Source organism: Megalopta genalis, chromosome 3 (genome assembly GCF_051020955.1).
Source record: "Megalopta genalis isolate 19385.01 chromosome 3, iyMegGena1_principal, whole genome shotgun sequence".
Classification (NCBI taxonomy): domain Eukaryota; kingdom Metazoa; phylum Arthropoda; class Insecta; order Hymenoptera; family Halictidae; genus Megalopta; species Megalopta genalis.
The window spans coordinates 14,041,858-14,065,672 of NC_135015.1; the positions used below are offsets into that span (position 1 = coordinate 14,041,858).

The following is a 23,815-nucleotide window of genomic DNA, read 5'->3' on the forward strand; positions in this document are numbered from 1 at the left end:
CGCGTGTCGAAAGTCGAGAGCCTTGGGACTCGGAATAATGAAACATATGCAAGTAGAATAAGATCGATAGCGCACCGTTGCAATGCGTTTATGTCAAATTATGCAGCAGCCAGCCCGCGACGTGACAGAACAATGATAACACCGCAAAACAAGTGAACACAGTCGGCCGTTCGAAGGAACTTGCTTTTCATTCTACGGACGACGATCTTGCTGACGATCGTCGAACATCGATTTGCCAACGCCTACTTCCGGCTTCTGACATTCCTTCGGTGCAGCAGGTAAGTGATTTTGACTCTCTGTCGCGTGCTCGTCGTGATTGGCGCGTCGCGACGCGTCGTGTTCTTCGGCGTAGCGTGTCTCGCGCGTTCCGCACCCGCCGAAACGTTTCCCGGGAATCGCACATTGGGGCTGCATTTGACAATGCCTTGTCCTTTGTTTCATTTTCGATAGCGTCGTTGAATCGTGCACTCTGCTCCTCGCGAACTCGCGGTCTACTCGCGGTCTGTCCGTGGTCCCGTGATTTCGATCCCCTCAAAGTTCTGACGCCGCCGCGACGACGCCGGGATTCGGTGCGATTCGGCGCAACGCAGATCGATGCGGTGCATGGTGCGTGCAGCGTGACAAGTAGACTGCGATTTTATTTATTTTAAAAAACAAATTGTCATCATTAATTGCAAGAAATGAGAATTAAATAGCAGGTTCCTTCTTTAATGATGTTAATAAATTAAAGATAATACATTGACATGTTTGAATTCTTTTAAGCGTTTTATCGTTTCGAATTGAAGCTACTCAATGCTCGTATAAATGCATAAAATCCGCAGTTTAGCGATAAGGACGCGCGACGCTGCAGGAGACGTTACCTCGGTGCTGCGCTGTGCTGAAAGACGCGTCACTCTGCACGTGCTTTATCCTTTTGCTATTTCGATTCGCTTAGGTTTCCTGTGCGCGCAAGTTACGTCGCCTATCCGTAGAGATATTGGTATACAGTAATGTCTCCCTAATTGACGCTCAGATCGTGCACGAAAATGGACAATTTGGAAAGAGGAGATACGATTATTCGAGCCTTGCAACTCGTTTTTATAGTTGTTGGCAATTCGTGACTATAAAAATAAACCGCAAGGATCGAATAATTGTATCTCCTCTTCCTAAATTGTCCATTTTTGTTTTCAAGCTTAAGGATAATTGGGGAGAATTTACTGTATTACCACGACCTGGTCTAAACGTCGATATCTTCTGTTTTTCAATTTTCTCAACACTCAATTTTTAATTTCCAATTTTCAGTTTTCAGTTTTCAGTTTTCAGTTTTCAGTTTCCAATTTTCAGTTTTCAGTTTTCAGTTTTCAGTTTTCAATTTTTAGTTTTCAGTTCTCAGTTTTCAATTTTTAGTTTTCAGTTTTCAGTTTTCAGTTTTCAGTTTTCAATTTCCAATTTTCAGTTTTCAGTTTTCAATTTTCAGTTTTCAGTTTTCAATTTTAAGTTTTTAGTTTTCAGTTTTCAGTTTTCAATTTCCAATTTCCAATTTCCAATTTTCAGTTTTCAGTTTTCAGTTTTCAATTTTAAGTTTTTAGTTTCCAGTTTTCAGTTTCCAGTTTCCAGTTTTCAGTTCTCAGTTTTCAGTTTTCAATTTTCAGTTTTCAGTTTTCAATTTTCAATTTTCAATTTTCAGTTTTCAGTTTTCAGTTTTCAATTTTCAATTTTCAGTTTCCAGTTTTCAGTTTCCAGTTTCCAGTTTTCAGTTCTCAGTTTTCAGTTTTCAATTTTCAGTTTTCAGTTTTCAATTTTCAATTTTCAATTTTCAGTTTTCAGTTTTCAATTTTCAATTTTCAGTTTTCAGTTTTCAATTTTCAATTTTCAATTTTCAATTTTCGAAAGCCCCGATATTCGTCCTATTCGTCAACTGGAATTTCCATGATATGCCTAAAACTATACATATGTACAACTGATTTTGGGTGCTCGGTAATTACGCGGACAGCCGGTGTCTTCAGCCTCTTTCAGTTTGTTTACAGAGGAGTCGCAGTTCTATTGCAGGACCCCGTGTAATGCGTGCCAAAGCGCAGCAAAGATAATAAATGCTTAAAGTAAACGATGAAACGCGGTTAGAAAACGGAATGTCACGCCGGCCGTACAATCGACAGCCAGTGTTTGCCTCGTAATCAACGCAATCCCCGCAATACTCGTAATAGTCCTAATATCACGAATATTCCTAATAACACTCGTCGATTGTAGTGCCTTGATGGACCGAATCTCTGTTTTACGAGTAAACGAAGCAGTAACGCGAGCAAACGAGATAATCGTTCATTCGTTGATGCTTCGAAATGCTACAGTCGTTTGTTCGATCTTGAAAATTTATTGCTTTATTTATTTACTCTATTTGGACGAGATAACCTATTAATTCGGAGTGGAATGTAAACATTAAAGATTAAAGAGACGTTGCTAATAGATAGGATAAGTTCAGGTTTCAGTTACAATGAGATGAAGATTAAGGATTCTTCTATTGAGAAAATATTTGAAATAATAGATTATGTAATATTTATATTAATATTTTTATTACATTTATGATATTTATTATTATATGTATTTATTATATTATTATATTGATATTTTAAATAATAGATTTTTCGCAATTCGAATAAAATGGTACTTCGAGTCGGACATAAAATTTCAGTAGATAAAATATCTTATTCCGATAATACACATTTAAAGCGTGGAACAAATATTTTATTCTGATAACGTAGAACGAAAAATAAATATTTTTATTATATTTATAATATTTATTATTGTATGTATATATTATATTATTATATTGATATTTTAAATAATAGATTTTTCGCAATTCGAATAAAATGGTACTTCGAGTCGGACATAAAATTTCAGATAAAATATCTTATTTCGATAATCCACATTTAAAGCGTGGAACAAATATTTTATTCTGATAACCGTAGAACGTAAAATAAAATAGTTTATCTTAGTAATCTAAAGTAACGACATGAAAAGAAATATTTTATTTCGATAATCTAAGACATAAGAACAAATGAAATTCATTGTCCTTTTAAATACAGCTGACAAAAGTGCATCTTTTACGTATGCAGAGATCGTTCGTTATAGATCGCAATAATAAATTTTGCGCCACGAGTTAGTAAAATAAAATTATTTTATCTGTTGCTAACAAAATAAATAAATAAAATATTCCGAACTACGGCATAAATACTTTCAGTGTTTCTCAAAATGAAATAACTATATGAAATATTATCCGAAAAATTTGTTACAACGAATAAAATATTTTCTTATATTTCAAAGTACATTCTCTCGAACAACTAAAATATCGTCAAAAATACAAACACGATCTAAGAATAAAAATATCTATTTACTATTTAAAATATTAAATTTAAAATATTGCCGTTTAAAATACTACTTTACCCAGCTCCGTACACGGTGACACGTCGAAAAGATAATTAGAGAACCTGACGCAGAGAAACTAAGCTTAAATCTGAATCGGAAACGAACCGTTGTGGCGTGACCTTTGAAACACAATTGCCTTCAGTGCCACCCGAAACTGGACCTTCGCATACTGCAGTGTGACAGACCCTAGTTGTTCGTGTGTGTTTCATTCCCGGCTGATAGCTCGGGGAAACAACGCGCGGGATAACGCGCAACGATATTCGACGGTAGCTCAAGTTCTACGTAAACAAGGAAACATGGAACTTCGAAGAGGCTGGTGGTAGCAGTGGCCGCCGCGTTCTCGGCTCCTCCGATTTCTACTCTCTGGACGGCCGTCGAAACCGGCCAACGTCGATGCCGCCGGATTCACGTGATCTTCGCCTTATCTCTCCGTACATGTCACGGTTTAATCACGGAGGATTATTTACGCAAATTCGACGGAATCTCTGGTTTACCGAGCAAACGGACAAAACGTACGATAGAAACGAGAATTACCTTCGCCAGCCGAGGAATCGACATCGCCGCTATCGCATCGCGGGATCTTTATCTTTATCCGGAAGGCTGTTTCCTTTACAAGAGAGGATTTCTTAGCTATTGTACGCGTGTGCCTACACGTGTATATTAGAAAAGAATCGCCGGACCCGATAGCGATTCGACTGCGCGTAAACGCCGCGATATCAACGATAAGGAAGACAACTCCCGTAGCCCCCCCGCTCCCCACAAGCTGCTCTGTTCCTCGTCGGATTTCTCGCGTCGAACAAAGTTCCAAGTCTCGCGCACCGCGATTCGTGTTCCCTTATCGAAGAGATTCGATCTCTCGCTCATTGGCACGCGATCACTCGGCTAAAAGCTGAATTGTAGTCGTTGCGTCACGTGCCATCTCCCATCCTATCGCGTCACATCGCGTCCGATCTCGATCTTGAAACGTGGAAATACCACGTTCTTTTTTTTTCATTTCGAAACAGATTCGAGCACCGCGTAAGAGAACTGCATACTTCGGAGTACAGTAAATAATCTCTCCGATCGATGCTCTGATTTTGCACAATTCGAGAAGAGGCGACACAATTGATCGAGCCTTGCGGCTCGTTTTTACAGATTGTCAACGATTATGAAAACGAGATGCACGGCTCGGATAAAATCGTATCTGTTCTTCTGAAATTGTTCATTTTTGTTCGCAAGCTGAAGGAAAATTCGAGAGAATTTACGGAACGACTGTTTCAGCCTTGCGACCCGTTTTTTTTTAATAGTTGTTGACAATCGGTAAATATAAAAACGGGCCGCAAGGCTCGATTAATCGCGCCTCCCTTTTCGAAATTGTCCATTCTTGTTCGCAAGTTGATGGAAAATTCGGGAGAATTTACGGAACGATTATATCAGCCTTGCGGCCCGTTTTTTATAATTGTTGACAATCGGTAAATATAAAAACGGGCCGCAAGGCTCGAATAATCGCGTCTCCCTTTTCGAAATTGTCCATTCTTGTTCGCAAGTTGATGGAAAATTCGAGAGAATTTACGGAACGATTATAATCAGCCTTGCGGCCCGTTTTTTATAATTGTTGACAATCGGTAAATATAAAAACGGGCCGCAAGGCTCGAATAATCGCGTCTCCCTTTTCGAAATTGTCCATTCTTGTTCGCAAGTTGATGGAAAATTCGAGAGAATTTACGGAACGACTATTTTTGCTTTGTGGCCCGTTTTTTTATAGTTGTTGACAATCAGTAAATATAAAAACGGGCCGCAAGGCTCGATTAATCGCGCCTCCCTTTTCGAAATTGTCCATTCTTGTTCGCAAGTTGGTGGAAAATTCGAGAGAATTTACCGAACGACTATTTTTGCTTTGTGGCCCGTTTTTTTATAGTTGTTGACAATCAGTAAATATAAAAACGGGCCGCAAGGCTCGATTAATCGCGTCTCCCTTTTCGAAATTGTCCATTCTTGTTCGCAAGTTGATGGAAAATTCGAGAGAATTTACCGAACGACTATTTTTGCTTTGTGGCCCGTTTTTTTATAGTTGTTGACAATCAGTAAATATAAAAACGGGCCGCAAGGCTCGAATAATCGCGTCTTCCCTTCCAAAATTGTCCATTTTTGTTCGCAAGCTGAAGGAAAATTCGAGAGAATTTACGGAACGACTATTTTTGCTTTGTGGCCCGTTTTTTATAATTGTCGACATTCGATATTGTATATAAAAATGGATTGCAAAGCTCAAATAATCGCGTCTCTCCTTCCGAAATTGTCCATTTTTGTTCGCAAGCTGAAGGAAAATTCGAGAGAATTTACGGATCGATTATTTCAGCCTTGCGGCCCGTTTTTTTATAGTTGTTGACAATCAGTAAATATAAAATCGGGTCGCAAGGCTCGAATAATCGCGTCTCCTCTTCCGAAATTGTCCATTTTTGTTCGCAAGCTGATGGAAAATTCGAGAGAATTTATGGATCGATTATTTCAGCCTCGCGACCCGTTTTTAATAGTTCTTGACAATCGGTAAATATAAAAACGGATCGCAAGGCTCGAATAAACGCGTCTCCTCTTTCGAAATTGTCCATTTTTGTGTACAATCTGAGCGTCAATTAAGGAGAATTTACTGTAATTCTCTAATAGCACGTTGGAACGGGTACGATTCCCGTATGCATTATGAGTGCAAGCGTGTGCGTATTTATGATTCGCGTGTACAGATACGTGCGCACGCGTGTATCAAACCGTCACCCCTTTTTTTCTATTATACGCACCAGCACAGCCGCGATCGTTCGTGTTCGCCTAGCATGTACATATACATAAGTGTATACCGAGGTACAGTCATCGCTGGTACGACCGTGGGCCCTGTCAATGCGAATTCGAGGAGGCTTGAACGTCACGTTATTCGGAAAACGAATCAGCGATCGTACGACGTTCGAACGTTTCAACGAACCGATGAAAAGTACAAAAATAAAACGATTCCATCGATCTCGATCGTATTACTCGATTATTTTTTTTTGCGATTACCTTCGAATTGACACCTCGGTGTGATATTCTCATCTGACCCCACTTTTTCCACTCGTATCATCTAAATTTATTTATTCATTTATTTATTTGTACGTACGGCTAAAAACTCATTTTTTTACAATAAAGAAAAAATAAAAAGCTAACATTAACACTTTGACTGCCGCGTCACTGATATGCGACTTACAGAATTATTTAGAAATTCATTTTCACGCGCGCTAATCTATTCTAATTTCTCAATTCGATTAAGATTCGCAAGAGATAAGAATGCTAAAAAAAGGTAACTGATGTCATATGACTTCGTTTCGCAATTTTAATTCAGTTGAGTTAAATACTTTAATTTGATGAAACTCTTGAGATTTTTAGCGCGGCCGTTAAAGTGTTGATACAGAATCAGCGAATCAGCGTTTCAGAGCGAATAATATATTATCGCTATTTTTCTTAACAAATTGAAATGTCCCGTAAAAAGTGTCAAAATTATTGGTATCCACGTATCAAAATTATATGTCGCTATCCGAGACCCTTGCCTCTGCTTTTAGAGCGGCTGAATCCTAAAAAAAATATTAACACCTTAAAGCTCTTCTATTGTTCTCTGATCAGACGATATCTCTCGAGTATTGCTCGAACGCTTGATCGCTGTGTCAACACTATCTGATAATTAGCATATAGCGCATCCAGCATAAATTTTTACGCCAAATTGCTCTAGTGTCTGCTAACTAAATGTCTTTTGACAATCATGAAAAATTCGCCAATTCTGAATCATTTAAATTTGATATCACAGAAAGATAGGCGCATGCGTCACTACACTTGTTATTTTTGTTATTATATATATGTATATTATATAGAAAATATATATATTATAAATAAAATATAGAAAATATATATATTATATAGAACATTAAATGGATATGTGGACAGTCCCGAAATCAGTGCCCTTTTCAGTACACGAATTTTCTGGTACCCTTTATGGCCAACCGAATTGCATCAATAGGATCATCACTAACATAGATCAATGGCGCAACGTATTACATGTCTTGTCGCTTTAGTCAGGACTAATCAACATTTTTCTCATTATATTATCGTTTTATTTTTGTGTTATTATTATTTTATTATTCTTTTTATTAATTATTATTTTATTTTATTTTTTTTTATTATCTTCTCCTTACTTGATTTGCTTATATATGATTTAATTGTTAAATTTACGTATCCTAAGGTCATATACAAAGCGTGGACCACAGAACGTGATCAGTTTAATTTATTCTGTGGCTTGATCGGAAATTTTTTTCCGGAGTTATCACGGTTTTTTACAGGAAAACCTACAATTTTTCTTCATATAAATTCGGTAAAATCTATATGTTATGGTGCTTGCCGAATTCGTCTCAGCATCCCCCAAAAGATAGGTTCAAAAACATTATAGGTCAACCTATGACAAACTGAAGGTGATCTTGACAACTCCGGCTAAAAAGAGTAGACAAACAATTTAGCACAATCATCTTGAAGCTCTGCTTAAACAATGTTGTTTCAGCACAAAGAATTTCCAATTTCGAACCACTAACTGTAGAATAAATAAAGCTGATCACGTTCCGTGGTCCACCCTGAATACAAAATTAACAATACAATTAGCAACAAAGCCAGTCGAACCTGGCAAATAATCGCCGAACGATCCCCAATCGCAAACGCTTTCGCTCGACGATTGCAAACGATCCGACAGGTTTCTCAACTTGCCCCTGAAACCGCTCCTAATCCTGCTCTCATTGCCGGATAAATCAATTGCAAATCAAACGGAGATCGATCCGTGATTATTCTGCTCGTCGAGATCAACAAAATGATAGATCAGACAGACCTGTGTCGCAAAATCCGATAGCGTTTCTGCGCGCAAATCCGCTCGCCGAGAATTTCAACGAATTTCAATCGATACGTGTTGCGTAGCTTATCAGGCGACAACAAAGGACCGGCGAAAGGCTTTTTATTCGCGAAAGCGATAGCAGCCATGGAAACGACACTCCAATCGAATCGAACCGATAGATACGAGGAAGTGATTCGGGACAGAAAAAAAAGAAAGAAAGAAAAAGAAAAAGAAAAAGAAAAAGAAAGAAATATTGTTGAAGCGTATCGGACACAATGCTCGATCATTATCGCGATACGCCGGCGATTACGATGTTGTTTCGGCGCAAACGGATCTTCGTCGGCGGCAATCACGCAGCTACCATAAGAAGATACGTTAATTCGTTGGCATAGAGACAAGAAAAGAAAGCCAGCAATAACGTAATAAGTCAACACGTGGCCGGAGCATGGAGGACCGGAGCGGAGCGGAGCGTGAATCGTGGGCCGCGGTGGCACGGAGCGTGCAGCGTGGAGCAAGGAGCGTGGAGCGTGAAGCTGAGACGGGCGAAGCAATGCCGCGCCGATATCTTCCGCCAATCGGGGGCCGAGCTTCTGCCTCACCTCTCCGTGCACGGAGCAAATCCGACCGCGCCATTGGTCGCGCCAAATTTCCTCCCTGTCGTCGCGCGATCCCGTCGATTGCGCTGTTTTCAATTCGAATCGATCCGATAACATCCAGTACGATATGATACCAATATTCGGCTCGATACGATACGATACGATACGATACGATACGATACGATACGATACATCCAACGACTAAGTCCGTCGTCGCGACGCGTGAACGGAGCGTGGTAGAGAAACGCAACAACGAATACAAAGAATATCGTAACCATGATTTTTATCGAGGTCGGTTTTCTCTCTCTCTCCCTTCTCTCCCTTCCTCTCGCCGCCCCTCCCCCGAGCGGATGATCGACTTTTACAAGAAATTCGCAATTCACGGCCAATCGGCGCTTCGTATAAACTGAATATATCTTTTGAAAGCTGCGAAACAGCTGCGAAACACGTCTGGTAACGTCTCGCGACATAGTCGTCTCGTCTCCGAACGATTCGGATGAGATAATTGCGCGGGGAAAATATTGGTCGCCGATTCGCGTTCGTTACAACGAGATCCGAATTCTGAGAAAATGATACTGCGTAGGATTATGTGGAGGAAAGAAGGAGGAGGAGGAGGAGAATCTCGGGGGAAGTTAAAGGGATTCTGAAATCGGTGCTCGCATGACTAGGCGGGGGAGGGGAAGGGGACGTGGAGAGAGCTGAAGAAGAGGAGGAAGAGGCTAGAGAAAAGAAAAGAGGAGAGAGGAAAAAAGAGAAAAAAGAAGAGAAGAGAAAAGAGAAGAAAAGAAAACAGGGAAAAGAGAAAAGAAAAATGAGAAAAGAGAAGAGAAGAAAAAAGAAAACAGAGAAAAGAGAAAAGAAAAATGAGAAAAGAGAAGAGAAGAAAAAAGAAAACAGAGAAAAGAGAAAAGAAAAATGAGAAAAGAGAAGAGAAGAAAAAAGAACACAGAGAAAAGAGAAAAGAAAAATGAGAAAAGAGAAGAGAAGAAAAAAGAAAACAGAGAAAAGAGAAAAGAAAAATGGGAAAAAAGAGAAAAAAAAAGAAAACAGAGGAAAGAGAAAAGAGAAGAGAAGAAAAAAGAGAAAAGAGAAAAAAAGGAAAAAGAGAAAAGAGAAAAAAAGGAAAAAGAGAAAAGAGAGGAGAAAAGAGAAGGTGAAAGAGAAGAGAAGATGAAAGAGAAGAGAAATAAAGAAAAGAGAAGGAAGATAAAAGAGAAGAAAAAATAGAAAAGAGAAGAATTGGAAGAGAAAAAGGAAGAGAAAAGAGAAGGGAAAGGAGATGGAAGGAAGAGATAAGATAAAAGAGAGGAGAAAAAAGAAAAAGTGAAGGAAGAAAGAAGCAAGAGAAAAGAGAAGGAAGAGAAAAGAGAAGAGAGGGAAATGGGAAAGAATGAAGAAGAGAAAAACAGGGAAAGGGAAGAAATAGAAAAGAGAAAGAAGGAAAAAGGAAGAGGAAGAGGGAAGCTAGAGATAAGGGAAGAGAAAAGAGAGGAGAGAATTCGCGGCCACGCCAGCTACTTCGAGAGCCGCGTTCGTATTAATTCGTCGCGGACGTAAGACATAATGGTGCGGGCATCGAGCTGCTCAATTACGGCTGGATTAACAGTGCACGAGGGGTTCCCCTTCTCCCCTTGGGCCCCCTATTTCCCCCCTGTTCCCTCGAACGCCCCCGACCGCTCTGGACTGCCCCCGACCGCTCCTCTCCTAGAGAATCCGTACTCTCGATGTCCCTTGTACGCTCTCCACCTCGTGCACAATCTACCAGGGCCTTTGAAACGCTATATAAAGTGACAAACTTGCTCGGTGGCGCTGTATTAGCGTTAATACGTTACCACGACCGGGTCGAGCAATAACGGTCAGATAAAATCAAACCGATCGGGTCCTCCGGCGATCTTGCTATCGTTGGTCGCATCTTGTCGCGTCGCATCGTGTCCGATCGTGTGTCGTCTCTCGCGCGGTATCAATTGTCTTTAACAGTCACACGGTTCGTCCGTATCCACCCGCGTCAGCGTCTATCCGCGGCGAGCCGACACCGTGCGCGAACGCCCTGTTCGGCGATTCGCGGTGTTCCTTGACCTACTCCAACCGTTTGTGAATTCGATCAAATTTGCTCCTCGAAGAAATGCACCGTCCCGAGACACGTGCCTGACGCCGAGCTGACACCGTAACGTTCACGGACCGATTGTTTCAAGCTACCCACGGAAGAGGTACGTGTGCCCAGTAATTTACAATCGCAGCTCATGCTCCTCCTCCGTTCGTCGCGGCACCGAAATCTGTCGCGCGACGACTTTGAAATCCCGTGGCCGAGCGCCGCGTTTCGCGCGTCGGGGCGCATCGAGGCGCGTCGAGCCGCGACACGCCGTTCCGTCCAACGTTACGGGTAGCGCTCTCGATGGCATCGCGCGACGTCGCTCGTCGTGATACAATTAGGACAGGCCTCGGAATTAACAGCGCGCGACGCGCACAGCGCAGCATTTTCGGAGGCTGCGCCGACACCTGCCGCGAGAGAGATCGCGCGAACGATCGACGCGCTCTGCGGCGCATCTTGTCGGAGCAGCCTCCGAAAATCCTCCCGTAAACCGGGCCGTGTGCGCTTAATTCCGAGCCCTGAATTAGCGTACACCTATATAACGCGTATTACGCGCGATGTCAGATCGTTTTCGTTGATTCGCCGACTGACCCGAATCTCTCCCTTTCGAGGGTGTCGCCTGGTTTCCCGTCGTCCCCTTCACGCTCCCATCTCGTTCTCTCGTCTCGTCCGGCCATTCGTTCGCTCGATCGTGCGCCCACAGCGTCGACGGTTACCGGCGCGGGATCCGACCGTGTTTTCGTCGGGGACCACAGCTTCGCGAAAGCAAAGCGAAAGGGAGTAGAGCCGGAATCGAGGACGTTGCACGGGTGTCGTTTTCCAGCTGTTTCCCAACGAACCGTTCGCCCTTAATCGATGATCGCCGATCAGGCTGGAATTTTGTCGCGCGCGTTCACCTCGCGCTCGCGGAAACGCGGCGGCGTCGATCGCGCGCGATCCGCCCGAAACGCACGCACGCACATACACACACGCACACGCGTATTGTTCTTTTTGCAGAATCGCAGCCTCTGGAAAGATGAACCGACTGGCCGTAATCGTTTGCATCCTGGCGGGATCTCTTGGATCCAGCGCGCTCCCCCGAGACGCGACCAATTACGAAGGTTCGTCGTTACGTCGCGAGTCGCGGCGACTGCTTGCGATCAGCGAGCCACGACCGTTAACGACCGTTAACGACCGTTCAGCGTCGTTGACGGCCGTTTAACGACCGCGAATAACATCGATTTCACTCGACGCAGATTTCTCTCTCTCTCTCTCTCTCTCTCTCTCGCTCGCTATTTTTGAAATTTCCGCCGCTCGTTCGTTAATCCAGTGTTCCCCCCCTCCAGACATGTCCTTTTGGCTGAAGCAGGGACAGAAGAATCTACAAGAGAATCTAGCCTATCGGAACAACGAGAGACGCGCGAAGAACGTTCTGATATTCATCGGCGACGGCATGGGCATATCTACGATCACGGCCGGTCGTATATTCAAAGGTCAAACGAAGGGCACGACCGGCGAGGAATACAAACTAGTGTTCGAAAAGTTCCCCAACACCGGCTTCGCCAAGGTATGTATGCATGCGTGTATGCGTGTACGTGCGTGCCGGCGCGCGCGACGCCACGATAAGAGGGCACCTCGATACCGCAGCGACGGGCCCCAATTAGCTTAACCACGATAAGCGGGGATTGTTCTCTGTTCGCAGACCTACAATACGGACAAACAAGTGCCCGACTCGGCTGGAACGGCCACCGCGATATTTTCCGGCGTCAAGTGCCGTTACAGCGTGATCGGTTTGGATAGCAAAGCGACGTACAATCAGTGCGACCGAACGGTGAACGAGGCGGCCAAAGTGACGACGGTCGCGGATTGGGCGCAAAAGACTGGCATGGACACCGGTAAGTGCAGTAAATGGCCTGTCTCTCCCCGCTCGGGCCACGGTCGTCGAACAACGGCGGACCGTGCGAACAACGAGGAATATAGTAATGTCTCCCTAACTGACGCTCAGATTGTGCACAAAAATGGACAATTTGGGAAGATACGATTATTGGAGCCTAAGAGCTAAAATTGTTGACAATTGTTGACAATTCGTAACTAGAAAAGCAAACCGCAAGGCTCGAATAATCGTATCTCCTCTTCCCAAATTGTACATTTTTGTGGACAATCTGAGAGCGTCAATTAGAGAGACATTACTGTACATATAGAACGTGTACGCTTGCTTTACGAAACGCGCGCGGCCGCGCGCCGATGGACGCGGGTGCAACAACCAGGATGATTCGGGATGAACGTGTCGGTTCGTCGGCGGGATTGTCATTTGCAAGTTTAGTCGAACGCGACCTCGACCGAGAATAGACCGTAGCGCGATGGATTCGTTGATAAAAGGTGCATTCGCGGCCGACTAGTTGCCGCTGCCGATTCGTTCGCCGACTCGCGACTCGCGCGACTCACGACGACTAAGCGCTCGCCGCACGCTCCGCTGTCTCGTCTCGTTCCGTCCCGACACGTCCCGTCACGTCCCGTCACACCGCGCTGGCCGGGCCAGCTCAAGGTCAACTACCGGTGTTTAAACGTTAAACATCAGTATCGAATAGACCTTGTCGAAACGAGCGCGAAAACGACACGTCGGAGGAGGTCACGAGCCGACCTTCCGTTTTATATAGGGCGTAACGCTCGTTACTACGGAGCAACGGGGCAACGACTAGATACCATCGTTTACTTTACTATCTAGCGCTCGAGACGACTGCCCTGGCTGCCATCGAACTCTGCTCGAAGTGCAGAGACCGGGAACCGAAATATTTTAAGGTTCAGGCGTTGTACCGGTATTCGTTCATCCTGTGCACTCGAGTGATGACTCTGAGACACCGCGGAAATTGTTCCATCGCGTTCCAAGATAATGTTTGTAACATCAAAGCTTAGATATACAAAAATTGTTAAAAGTCTAACTAATGCGTATGAGTCACAAGACTCAATTTCATATGCATAAAGTGCACTTTGTCGTTAAAATAGGAATACCATGAGTCAGAAAACTTAATTTAAATTTACAATTAATATGGCTTCGAGTGCAAAGGGTTGGCATGCGACCACCATGCCCGTAAAAATACCGAAATATTGTACCGGTAAAAATACCAAATAATACCGGAATGAGCCTCAGGTTTGATTATAACAATCGAGCGTGACAGAATGAACAGAATGTCTGGCTCAGAGGCCGAAAACTGTTCCGAAAATCGTTTCGAAAACCGCTTCCGCTTGTTTTAGGGTTCGTCACTACGACCCGTATCACGCACGCTACACCCGCTTCGCTGTACGCGCATACCAACAACCGCGACTGGGAGTGCGACTCCTCGATACCGAAGCAGTACGAGGGATGCGTGAAGGATATAGCTAGACAACTGGTCGAGGACGAACCTGGCAAGAATTTCCAGGTACATAATTCCGTCCGTTTCGCGAACTTCGCTGTGCCTTTGCTTTGCTTTCGGACATCGTTAACTTTATATGATATTATTTATTCAAAATTAAACAAAATAAAAGAACGAGCACGTTTAACCCTCACAGTAGCGACGGTTGGGCGACGCAGCCTCTCGTTTGGGTCCAGATATAAACCCATGATACATTCTGAATTAAAATGTTGATGTTATTCTCATCATTATTATTACTATTGTCTTACCGTATCTTTTTACATATTGAAGAATACCTAATGTTTATAATATTAATATTATAATAATTTACTACATTTGTTTCTGCATTCGTTGTCGTTGCTCCAACATAAAGAAACGGCAGACGGCTATTTTTCTTTTCAAAAAAAGGCCCGTACGCGATACGGCGAGGATTAATGTCTCTTCTTCGATAAATACAAAGTTAATTATGCCCGAAAACAAACCAACGACAAAGCGATTGGTCACCCCACGGTAACCGGCCCCAGTATCCTGCTTCTTCGAGATCCGAGTTTCTTGTTTTCTTGAGCTTGCTAAATCACCTAATCGTTCGTCGTTCAAGGTGATGATGGGCGGTGGGGCGCAACACATGGGGATGCCCCAGTTGCCTACGGATTCGGGCACGTGCGTCAGAGAAGACGGCAGAGATTTGGCGGAGGAATGGTCCCGAAGTAATCCCGAAGGAGCGGTTGTGACCACCGCGGAGGAACTGATGTCCCTCGACGTCGCGAACACGTCCAAGATCCTCGGTGTCTTCGCTCCCAGTCATCTTCCTTATCACGCGCTCAGGACGGAGCAGGTGCCTACTCTAGCCAACATGACCACGCAGGCCATTCGGTTGCTCCGGAAGAACGAAAAAGGCTTCCTGTTGATGGTAAGTACTGCTGTTAAGTCGAGTCATAAATAACTTCCGATGCAACTAGCTAGAATCTGTGTAACTACCATGAATCACCGGGACAAATATTTTTTCTTTGCATTTTTGCTTTCTAAATAGGGTAAGTGTGAGTATTACTGCGGTTTCTAAATGAAGGGGAACTTTGACAGAGAAAATAATACCTTTCCCGCCAATAAATTAACAACTTTGAGCCATACCTGTTATTCTTCAACTTGACTATTCACTTTTCTCAAAATATTGGATCTCTGAAAGCACAAATTTCGTTAAAAAGCGTTATGTAATGAAACCATACGTGTACATATATTATCTTGATTATGCATCTATTACTGCGAGCTAAATACTGCGGACGTTCCGATTACTGCGTATCAAGGTTGACATAATCCATTTCCTTTTAAATGTGCACACACAGCTGCAATTCCTCGATCAAGATATCCTCACTGTAGCACTTTATAAATTAGGTATAGGTACTCTACAATCAAGCGTGTTCGCACCAGCTCTATCGAGAACTGTACCGTATAGGTTATGTCAAGGTTATAAATATAGGTTAAGGTACGCAGCTCAGTAAAGCACCGCAGTAATGTACACACAAAGTAAAAAACTATGCGCCAAATACTGTGTTGGTACAGAATATTTGAGGATAGATTGATATTGACAGTGTATGTCGATTTTTTGTCAAAGTTTCCGTAAGCTTCCGAATATCAGAAATCAATAAATGAATTAAAACTGCGATCGCTGTTATTTGTATGTCATAAATTATCAATATTAAACATACGAAAAATTATGAGATTCGTTTTTAGAAGATTGCACGCTATAAAATGTTATATATATATATATATATATATATATATATATATATATATAGATTTTATTACTTTTATAAAATACCGCAGTATTTAGGGCGTCCGCAGTAATACCCACACTTACCCTAGGTAAGGATTCGAAATAAATAAAATAAAGAAACGAATGAAATAAATAAAATAAAGAAACGAATGAAATAAATAAAATAAAGAAACGAATGAAATAAATAAAATAAAGAAACGAATGAAATAAATAAAATAAAGAAACGAATGAAATAAATAAAATAAAGAAACGAATGAAATAAATAAAATAAAGAAACGAATGAAATAAATAAAAAAAACGCGAAATAAATATCCGATAAAAAAACGGAAGTTATTTATAACCTAATAATCGTAATTACGGAAGGAATCGGAACAGCATTTCCTGCTTCGTAGGTCGAAAGCGGCAAAATAGACATAGCTCATCATCACAACTACGCGAAATTAGCGTTGCGGGAAGTCTCGGAGCTCGAGGAGGCTATACTGGCCGCCCTGCAACAAGTCTCGCTGGAAGAGACCCTGATCATCGTAACCGCTGATCATTCTCACTCGTTCACGATGAACGGCTATCCGCAGAGGGGAAACGACATTCTCGGATTTGGCAACGATCCAAAAAAAGCGAAAGTGGTCCAGACCTACGAAACGCTTAGCTATGCGAACGGACCGGGTTTCTTTTATCATAGGCGCAACGACAGCAGCAACGTCAACGAAACTTGGAGGGACCCCGAGCAGGATAAGACACGCGGCCAGCCTCTCTACACCCAAATGGCCGCCATGTACATGGAGAGCGAAACGCACGGCGGCGAGGATGTCGGAGTGTACGCGGCAGGTGAGTTACGAGCAAATGCATACGTACCGCTTCCGATTTCCGATGTTGATTTGTGCCGTTTATTTTGAAAGTGGCATAAGTCACTTTACCGTAATGAAAAGTGGTGTTTTTTTCATATTTATACGAAATTATTTATACTGAGAAAAATATCAGTATCCTGAGATAACAAATACAAGTAAATCTTCTCGAAAGTTTGCATCCATATTTTCGAACGTGTTAAAACGCAAACCCTTAAATATATCGACTTAAAAACAAAGTGACTTATGCCACTTTCAAAATAAACGGCTCATTTGTCTTCGTTTTGTTGAACCCCGTTCAGCTCCGTCCTTTGAAAACGATCCACGCTGTGGATCCTAGGATCCTTTCAAAACGCTGTGTTTTTTTTACATTAAAAAAAATTGATTTTTTTTGGCCGGCCTTTTAAAAAAAAACTGTGCATTAAGGGGTTAATGACATAAAAAGAGGTGTCTTTGACTCTAGTTCTGTGCCCTCTCAGACGGTCTGCGCATAATTCCGTGCTCCGTACTTCTGTGTTTGTTAATATTTCTGTGGCCCTTATTTCTGTCCTCGATCACACTTCTGGGCCTCCTGTTACTACATTATAGATATTTCCAGCAATTACTATGCTTCTTGTAATAACGTTTCTGTTTTGCGTTTCTCGTAACATCGTTTTCACAACGCTAGGTTAGGTTCGATTCCGCAGTCTAATACTAGAGGGCCCTGAAACGCGAAGGTGTTCTAAAATCTGACCATAATTTCAAGATTTATTTTAAAGATATAAAAATATACATGATCAGCGTTTTCTGATCGTTGTCGGTACTAAATGAGATTCTCCTACTACATAACATACGTTTTGTACGACGTAAATCGCATTAATAATTCATTTATACGGAAAATAACCTTCACAAGACATGCTACTTATGCTCGTCGGAACTGCTATATCATCGATTTCAACACATGAACAATGTAATGCTTCTCTCTGAATCTCGCATATGATAGGTAAACGTACTAAAAAATATAAATAATCATCAATTCACACATAAAACATTCTTTTTCCTTTCTTTTGTTTTCCTTTTTTTTTGTAATCCGGGGGCACGGAGATTGCGACAGGCGCAGAAATTGTGACGTCTACCCTACGCTCTACCGTACTGTACATGTCCTTAGTAATATCTTTTATCCATAATAATTGTTTCAGGTCCATACTCCCACCTGATCCGCGGTACCTTCGAACAGAACTATATCGCTCACGTGGTAGCGTACGCGGCGTGCTTCGACAACTGGCCGTCCCACTGCGACGACACTTACCATCGTTACTATTACGAAGTAACCAATTCGGGAGCCACGTTCAGGGATTCGATCGCGTTCTCCCTTTTCTCGTTCGCTGTCCTTTCGATCCTGACCGCGTTTTAATTGTTCGACGACGACAACATCGAACGCGCGTACTACCATACTTACTCGAACCGCTCTCGTTACACCGTTCTTTTCTCTCGTTCTCTTCGTTTCTACCTTCGTTCGATGCCTCTCGTGCCATTCGTTCTTCGAACGTTCTATTATTAGTTTGTACTTGTACGACCAGGCTCCCGAGACGAGGAACGAGCTCGCGTTTCGTGATTTCGCACGCATCCGTCGCGAACTGCTCCTTCGTGCAGCAGCCTCAAGGTACTCCGTTTGTAAATAATTCACGCTCCTCGTCTTGGACGCTCGGCTCGCGCCGTTCTATCGTTATTTATGCCTGTATAAAGCTCTGCGAGATCGCGTACGCGACACGCATCGATGCGTGCTCTGCGATGACGAACGATTTTACACGGAAAATTACGGGAAAACGTTTCGGTTTATAGGCGATTTAATCGAAGTGTAAGATCGATGAGCAAACGCCGCAGGGAGGAACCGTGTACTGCTAGGTTATGTAACGAGTCCGTTCGCGGTCAGTTCAGGGTGAATTTTGAGATATGTTCTCGCGGGCCGATTTCTATGCGACTCGGCTGAAACGAAAGCTGAAAGTGTCTATTTTAACACGTTGAGCGTCATGACGCTAATTTTGAAAATTTTTCGTTTTCATTGTAATATATATACAGGGTGTCCCGAAAATGTGTCGCAATTCGGAAATGGGAGGTTCCCGAGGTCATTTGAAGCAACATTTTCCTTTGCAAAAATTTTCTCTTAGGATTCGTTTACGAGTTATTAACGAAAAACACTGACCAATAAGAGGCGAGCTCGGCTGGCGCGCGGCGGCCCAGCCAGCGAGTGCACGGAGCTTAGTTCCCCTCATTGGCTCGGCCGTCTCGCGCCACATGATCTCACCTCTGATTGGTCACTGTTTTTCGTTAATAACTTGTAAACGAAGCCGCGGATTGTATTTTCGCTAAGGAAAAAGTTGCTTCAAATGGCCTGAGGAATCCCCTACTTTCGGATTGCGAGACATTTTTGGAGACACCCTGTATATTACAATGAAAACAAATTTATATATATATATTTGAACAAACTGAATTTGACTAAGATGTTTCGGAAGCGAGAGAGTTCCAATGTCATCCACTATGATAAATTTTAACTTTCTAGTAAATTGCATTGACTTCGCGGGAATTTTAGCGATTGATTGTCTGCGCTGAACGTGTTAAGACAGAATAGATTAGGTATTATATTACGGTATTATATTCTCTTACGAGAGAGAGAGAGAGAGAGAGAGAGAGAGAGAGAGAAAACGCGAACGGACTTATATTTATTACACAGCCTAACGCATACCGCGGTTCGCCCGACAATGTAAATACACAGGTCATACATACGCTCCGCATTTCGTACAGTATTCGACGGCGTAACGATCTAGAGACGTCTTTACGAACTCCAAATTGCTCCGTTATTGCTATTATTTATCGGAATCGATTACAAGAACCGCGCGCGCGCGCCGTCAGCTCGAAGTTGCGCAACGATTCGTCGATCGTCTACACCTGTGCTCGTCGCAGTTTCGAGTGTTAAAGTTATTTAAGGGATCGAACAGGCTTCGCGCTGCACGCAGACAGCCGATAGAAACTCTTCAACGACCGCGGTAGCTTCGTACAGAAGGATCGACCGGATCGCGATCTTCGATTATTATCTGTACGCGATGGAGTCTGTGCGAACGACGCCGCAGCCTTTTCTCTTCTCCCGTACAACAAACGCGAGATTTACTCCACTTTCATCTGTGATATGTACATACACGTATACGGAATTCGATTCGTCGCGATACAAATTCGCTTCGAGTTCGGGTTCGGTACTGAGTCGGCACCACCGACCGAAGCCTATGCAACGCGACTCGTTGCTGTCCTCTATCCAACCAGCTCTTGGCTAGAGTGTCGTAGAAAATAAAAAAAAGGAAAGAAACATTTCAGAAAAATAAACCTGTCGAGAGCCTGTTATTTACAAAGTGGTCGGCCCGCCGGCGACCACGGCGACGTAATAATTCTTGTAAATCAGCGGATTCGTGTCGTCGCTGACGAAATTGCGGTCAGGCTTAATCGACGCGTAGGGATTTTGTCGGGGCTCCAAGAGTACGTTGACGCCGCGGACGACGGACTTCACGCGTTCGATCTCCCAGAAGATCTCGTCGGCCGTGTACGAGGTGATGACGACGGGCGCCCGCGATTTCACGAACTCGCGTATCGTCTCCGTCCACGTGTCCTTGCCCGCGAAGCCGGTCTTTCTGTAGAGACCGGGATTGAACGCGCAAATGACATCGGGCTTCTCGAGATGTGGAAGCTCGTGATAGAGCGTCTTCTGCAGGAAACGAATGCCGACGTCCCTGTCGGCGGCCTTGCACTCGGAACAGAGTTTGATCCGCGACAACGATCGCACCGGCACGCCGCACGGCAGCTGCAATTCCGGGCCGACCAGCATCAGCCGGAACCTCTTCAGGTACGGCAAGAAATGCAGGAACATCTGCTCCCAGACGTGCAGGTTCATGCCCTCGAATTGAAACTCTGCGCCGATCACGTGCACCAGCAGCTCCGACTTCTTGCGGCATTTGAGGGCGCAGATTTGCATCGCGTACAGCGTTGTCAAGGGGATCGTGCACAGATGGGACAACATCGAGTACGTGTAGCAGTCCATTTCGCGGTAATACGCACAGTCGCCGTAGATGCGATACGTCAACTCGTCGAAATCGACATCCGGAAGCGAGGACGCCGCGAACTCGCTTTCCTCTCGTCCGCGCCGCGGAATTTTCGGCTCGGCGGAACCGTGCTTGCGCTGCAGGTACAAGCACCTCTGCAACAGTTGGAACTCCCTGCACGACTTCTCGTGTTCCTCGCGGTGATCCGGACAGAAACACTCCATCCCGCAAGTCGCGCAACAGGGCATGCTGTCGTCGAAGCGGTAACAAACGCGACACACGCGAGGGTACAAAACGATCTCTTTCTCCCAGAGATACAACTCTCTGCCCATCCGCGACTCCAGATTCTCGAGCCACTGTATTCTGTAGAAACGGTACCGTTCGCCGTTGAAACGTTCCTTCGATCCGTCGGACGCCGCGGACATCGTAGTCGCGATGTTCGCTCGAATTTCCGACAGAGCCTTGCACAATTCCCGATGCCTATTCGCGGCCTGGCTCCGATGCGCCCGCGAACAATAGGACAACATGCGGCAGCGTTCGCAGAACACGTTCGATTTCTCCATGCAAACCGAGCAGAGGCACGTCACGAACACGACCCGCGGTTTCACGGTCAGCTCAAAAGTCGCGTCCTCCTCGTCGCTTTCATCGTGCGCCGTCGCATCTTCCAGATCTTCCGGCAGATTTTGTCGCACCAAGGGGTAGCTTAAGCGCGAGTACACGTCTATAATATTCTTGGCTTTCCGATAGTTACTCTTCTCGTCGAACCGTTCCTCCCCGTTGTTTCCCTCTTTGCTCGCGTTCTGGCCACCCTTTGCCTTGGACGGCCGATGGCCTTTGCTTCCGTGTTTCCTGCGGCCCATTTTAAGTCCACGTTTCGGCTGCTTGATTTAATCCGGATCGGTCGTCGTTGGTTCGATCACTGAAAACACTCGAATCCGAAATCAAATCCCAACGGTCTGGAATTATTTTGAACAGTGTGATTACCGTGTTGTGATGATATGCGGGGAAGGTTAACGAGCGACGAGTCGTATAAATCCGTACGACCGGCACCGATATTCGGACGCGTCTATCGGCGTCTATTGTCGGGTAGTAAGCATGTAGCTGGTTCACGGGCACAATGCCCATTGCCCAGCACCAGCCCAAGCCCGGACCAAGGTATTTCAAGCTGTACGCCTCGAGTCTAGACTCTAGAGATAGTCTATAGTCTATAGTCTAAAGCCCGTCTCTCTCGAGAGAGAGAAATTTGTCAGTTTTGTGGACTCGCTGAATACGTAAATCGATCGATTTCAAATAGTATGCGAACAACTCGCGATGCAACGCGTCCGATCGTTCGTGTATTTTTCTCCTTCGAAAATTCGAAACCGACATCGGGCACAGTAAAGCGTAATTCGTTTACGTTAATTGGACAAAAGTGAGTTTACTATATATATATATATATATATATATGTGGAAGCCGCTTCTGCACGTGGATATGTAAACAAAGGTAAGCCCGCGAACGAGCTCGTCTTCGAAATGAAAACGGAGCCACGGAACATATCGCAGACTTGTACACTAAGCGCGCGTACATTTCTTCTACACATTTTTATAACGATACCCGAATTTACGGATTACATGCGAACGGCTTTGTAATTGCAATTTCGTTTAACAATGAGCTTTCGTGTCGCGCAAAACGCGCAAACTCGCGAAACACAGTGTTTCCGCGGATACCTCGAATGCGTAAATTGTGGGGGTAAGTATAGTAAGTATATTGCGGGTAAGTATAGTTTCATTGATTTCGTACTATAAATCACTATAATTATGTCTACTTTGGTTATCTTAATAATAACGTATTTATTTTTCTTTTTATTTAGAACACGCTTTGGATCGATCGAGATTATACATAGGTAGAACAAATATTATTATTAATAATAATATTATATAATATAATATTTATATTAATAATAATTAGTATATATAATATAATATAATATTATATAATAAATAATTACAAATAACATTATTATTACAAATATTATCGCGTAACAATTATTATCTAATTATATGTACAATGCAAAGTATTTCATGTTATGTTCCTTTTTATTATCAGACGAATAAACTATGAGTCCTTATCGGTCACATAATTCTTTGCAATTTGTAGTAATCATAATATAGTGATGTAACAGTATTATATATACGTATAATATAGATATTTATGAGAGTCAAGTTGACAATACATTTGCATACAAATTATATTTGAACTGACTCTATATATTCTGTTGTTATTAGTTCTGTTATTATTAGTTCGTTTTCTTAGTGTCTGATCTAAACTCGAATAGTTGTAGTTATGTCATAAGCTTAGTCTATATTCCTTAATATAATTATTACTTATTACATTTTCTTATAATCTAATCTTACGGTATATACTTTTTCTATCGTGGCACACCTCTTTTAGCAAAAAAACGAAACATCTTTCGATGTCCGTGCAGGGCCAATTTTGGTAGCGGCGGAACGCTCAAACTATTAGCCAAAATCGACCGTCGGTAATTTGACGACTAACAGTTTGAACGTTTTACCACTATCCTAATTGACGCTATACGGACTAAAGCTGTCGGGATGCTCGAATATTCGAGCAGCTCGAAATCCGGACCGATCCGAGTACTCGATAGAACAGTAATATGTACAATATGTTTATTGTATATGAAGAACAGTTTATTTTCGATATACGCTCGATCATAATGAGCCACTTGAAATGCGTCCTAATTGCTCGCTTATATTCGAGTCGCTCGAACAGCACTAGCATGGATCCTGGACCAAGTTTTACGTTTCCTTCAAAAGAGGCG

The 23,815-nt window shown here is 43.3% G+C and overlaps 2 protein-coding genes across 3 annotated transcripts; one reads left to right on the top strand and one right to left on the bottom strand.

Moving 5' to 3' along the window:
- The first annotated feature begins 68 nt into the window (after positions 1-68).
- Positions 69-20,286, top strand: LOC117229607 (alkaline phosphatase 4). 2 transcript variants are annotated; one of them, XM_076520141.1, is made up of 8 exons: positions 69-278; positions 11,945-12,048; positions 12,274-12,494; positions 12,630-12,822; positions 14,180-14,346; positions 14,918-15,229; positions 16,483-16,915; positions 18,111-20,286. In XM_076520141.1, exons 2-8 carry the CDS (start codon positions 11,964-11,966, stop codon positions 18,323-18,325), a joined length of 1,626 nt encoding a protein of 541 aa, XP_076376256.1. In that variant the 5' UTR covers positions 69-278; positions 11,945-11,963; the 3' UTR covers positions 18,326-20,286. The 2 variants fall into 2 exon arrangements, with proteins under 2 accessions (XP_076376256.1, XP_033342079.2); XM_033486188.2 differs by lacking the exon at positions 69-278 and adding an exon at positions 9,990-11,066.
- On the bottom strand, positions 17,662-22,375 carry LOC117228324 (uncharacterized). The gene is made up of 2 exons (XM_033484023.2): positions 21,981-22,375; positions 17,662-21,915 (listed from the first exon to the last, which is right to left on the bottom strand). Exon 2 carries the CDS (start codon positions 21,854-21,856, stop codon positions 20,306-20,308), a length of 1,551 nt encoding a protein of 516 aa, XP_033339914.2. The 5' UTR covers positions 21,857-21,915; positions 21,981-22,375; the 3' UTR covers positions 17,662-20,305.
- Between the last annotated feature and the right edge of the window lie 1,440 nt (positions 22,376-23,815).

What these genes read in the sequence shown, in the direction of transcription:
- LOC117229607 (XM_076520141.1), top strand. Translation starts at nt 11,964, where the DNA reads ATGAACCGACTGGCCGTAATCGTTTGCATCCTGGCGGGATCTCTTGGA. An exon ending in AGACGCGACCAATTACGAAG is followed by an intron (nt 12,049 to 12,273) that starts GTTCGTCGTTAC and finishes CCCCCCCTCCAG; the next exon opens with ACATGTCCTTTTGGCTGAAG. An exon ending in AAAAAGGCTTCCTGTTGATG is followed by an intron (nt 15,230 to 16,482) that starts GTAAGTACTGCT and finishes CCTGCTTCGTAG; the next exon opens with GTCGAAAGCGGCAAAATAGA.
- LOC117228324 (XM_033484023.2), bottom strand. Translation starts at nt 21,856, where the DNA reads ATGGGCCGCAGGAAACACGGAAGCAAAGGCCATCGGCCGTCCAAGGCA.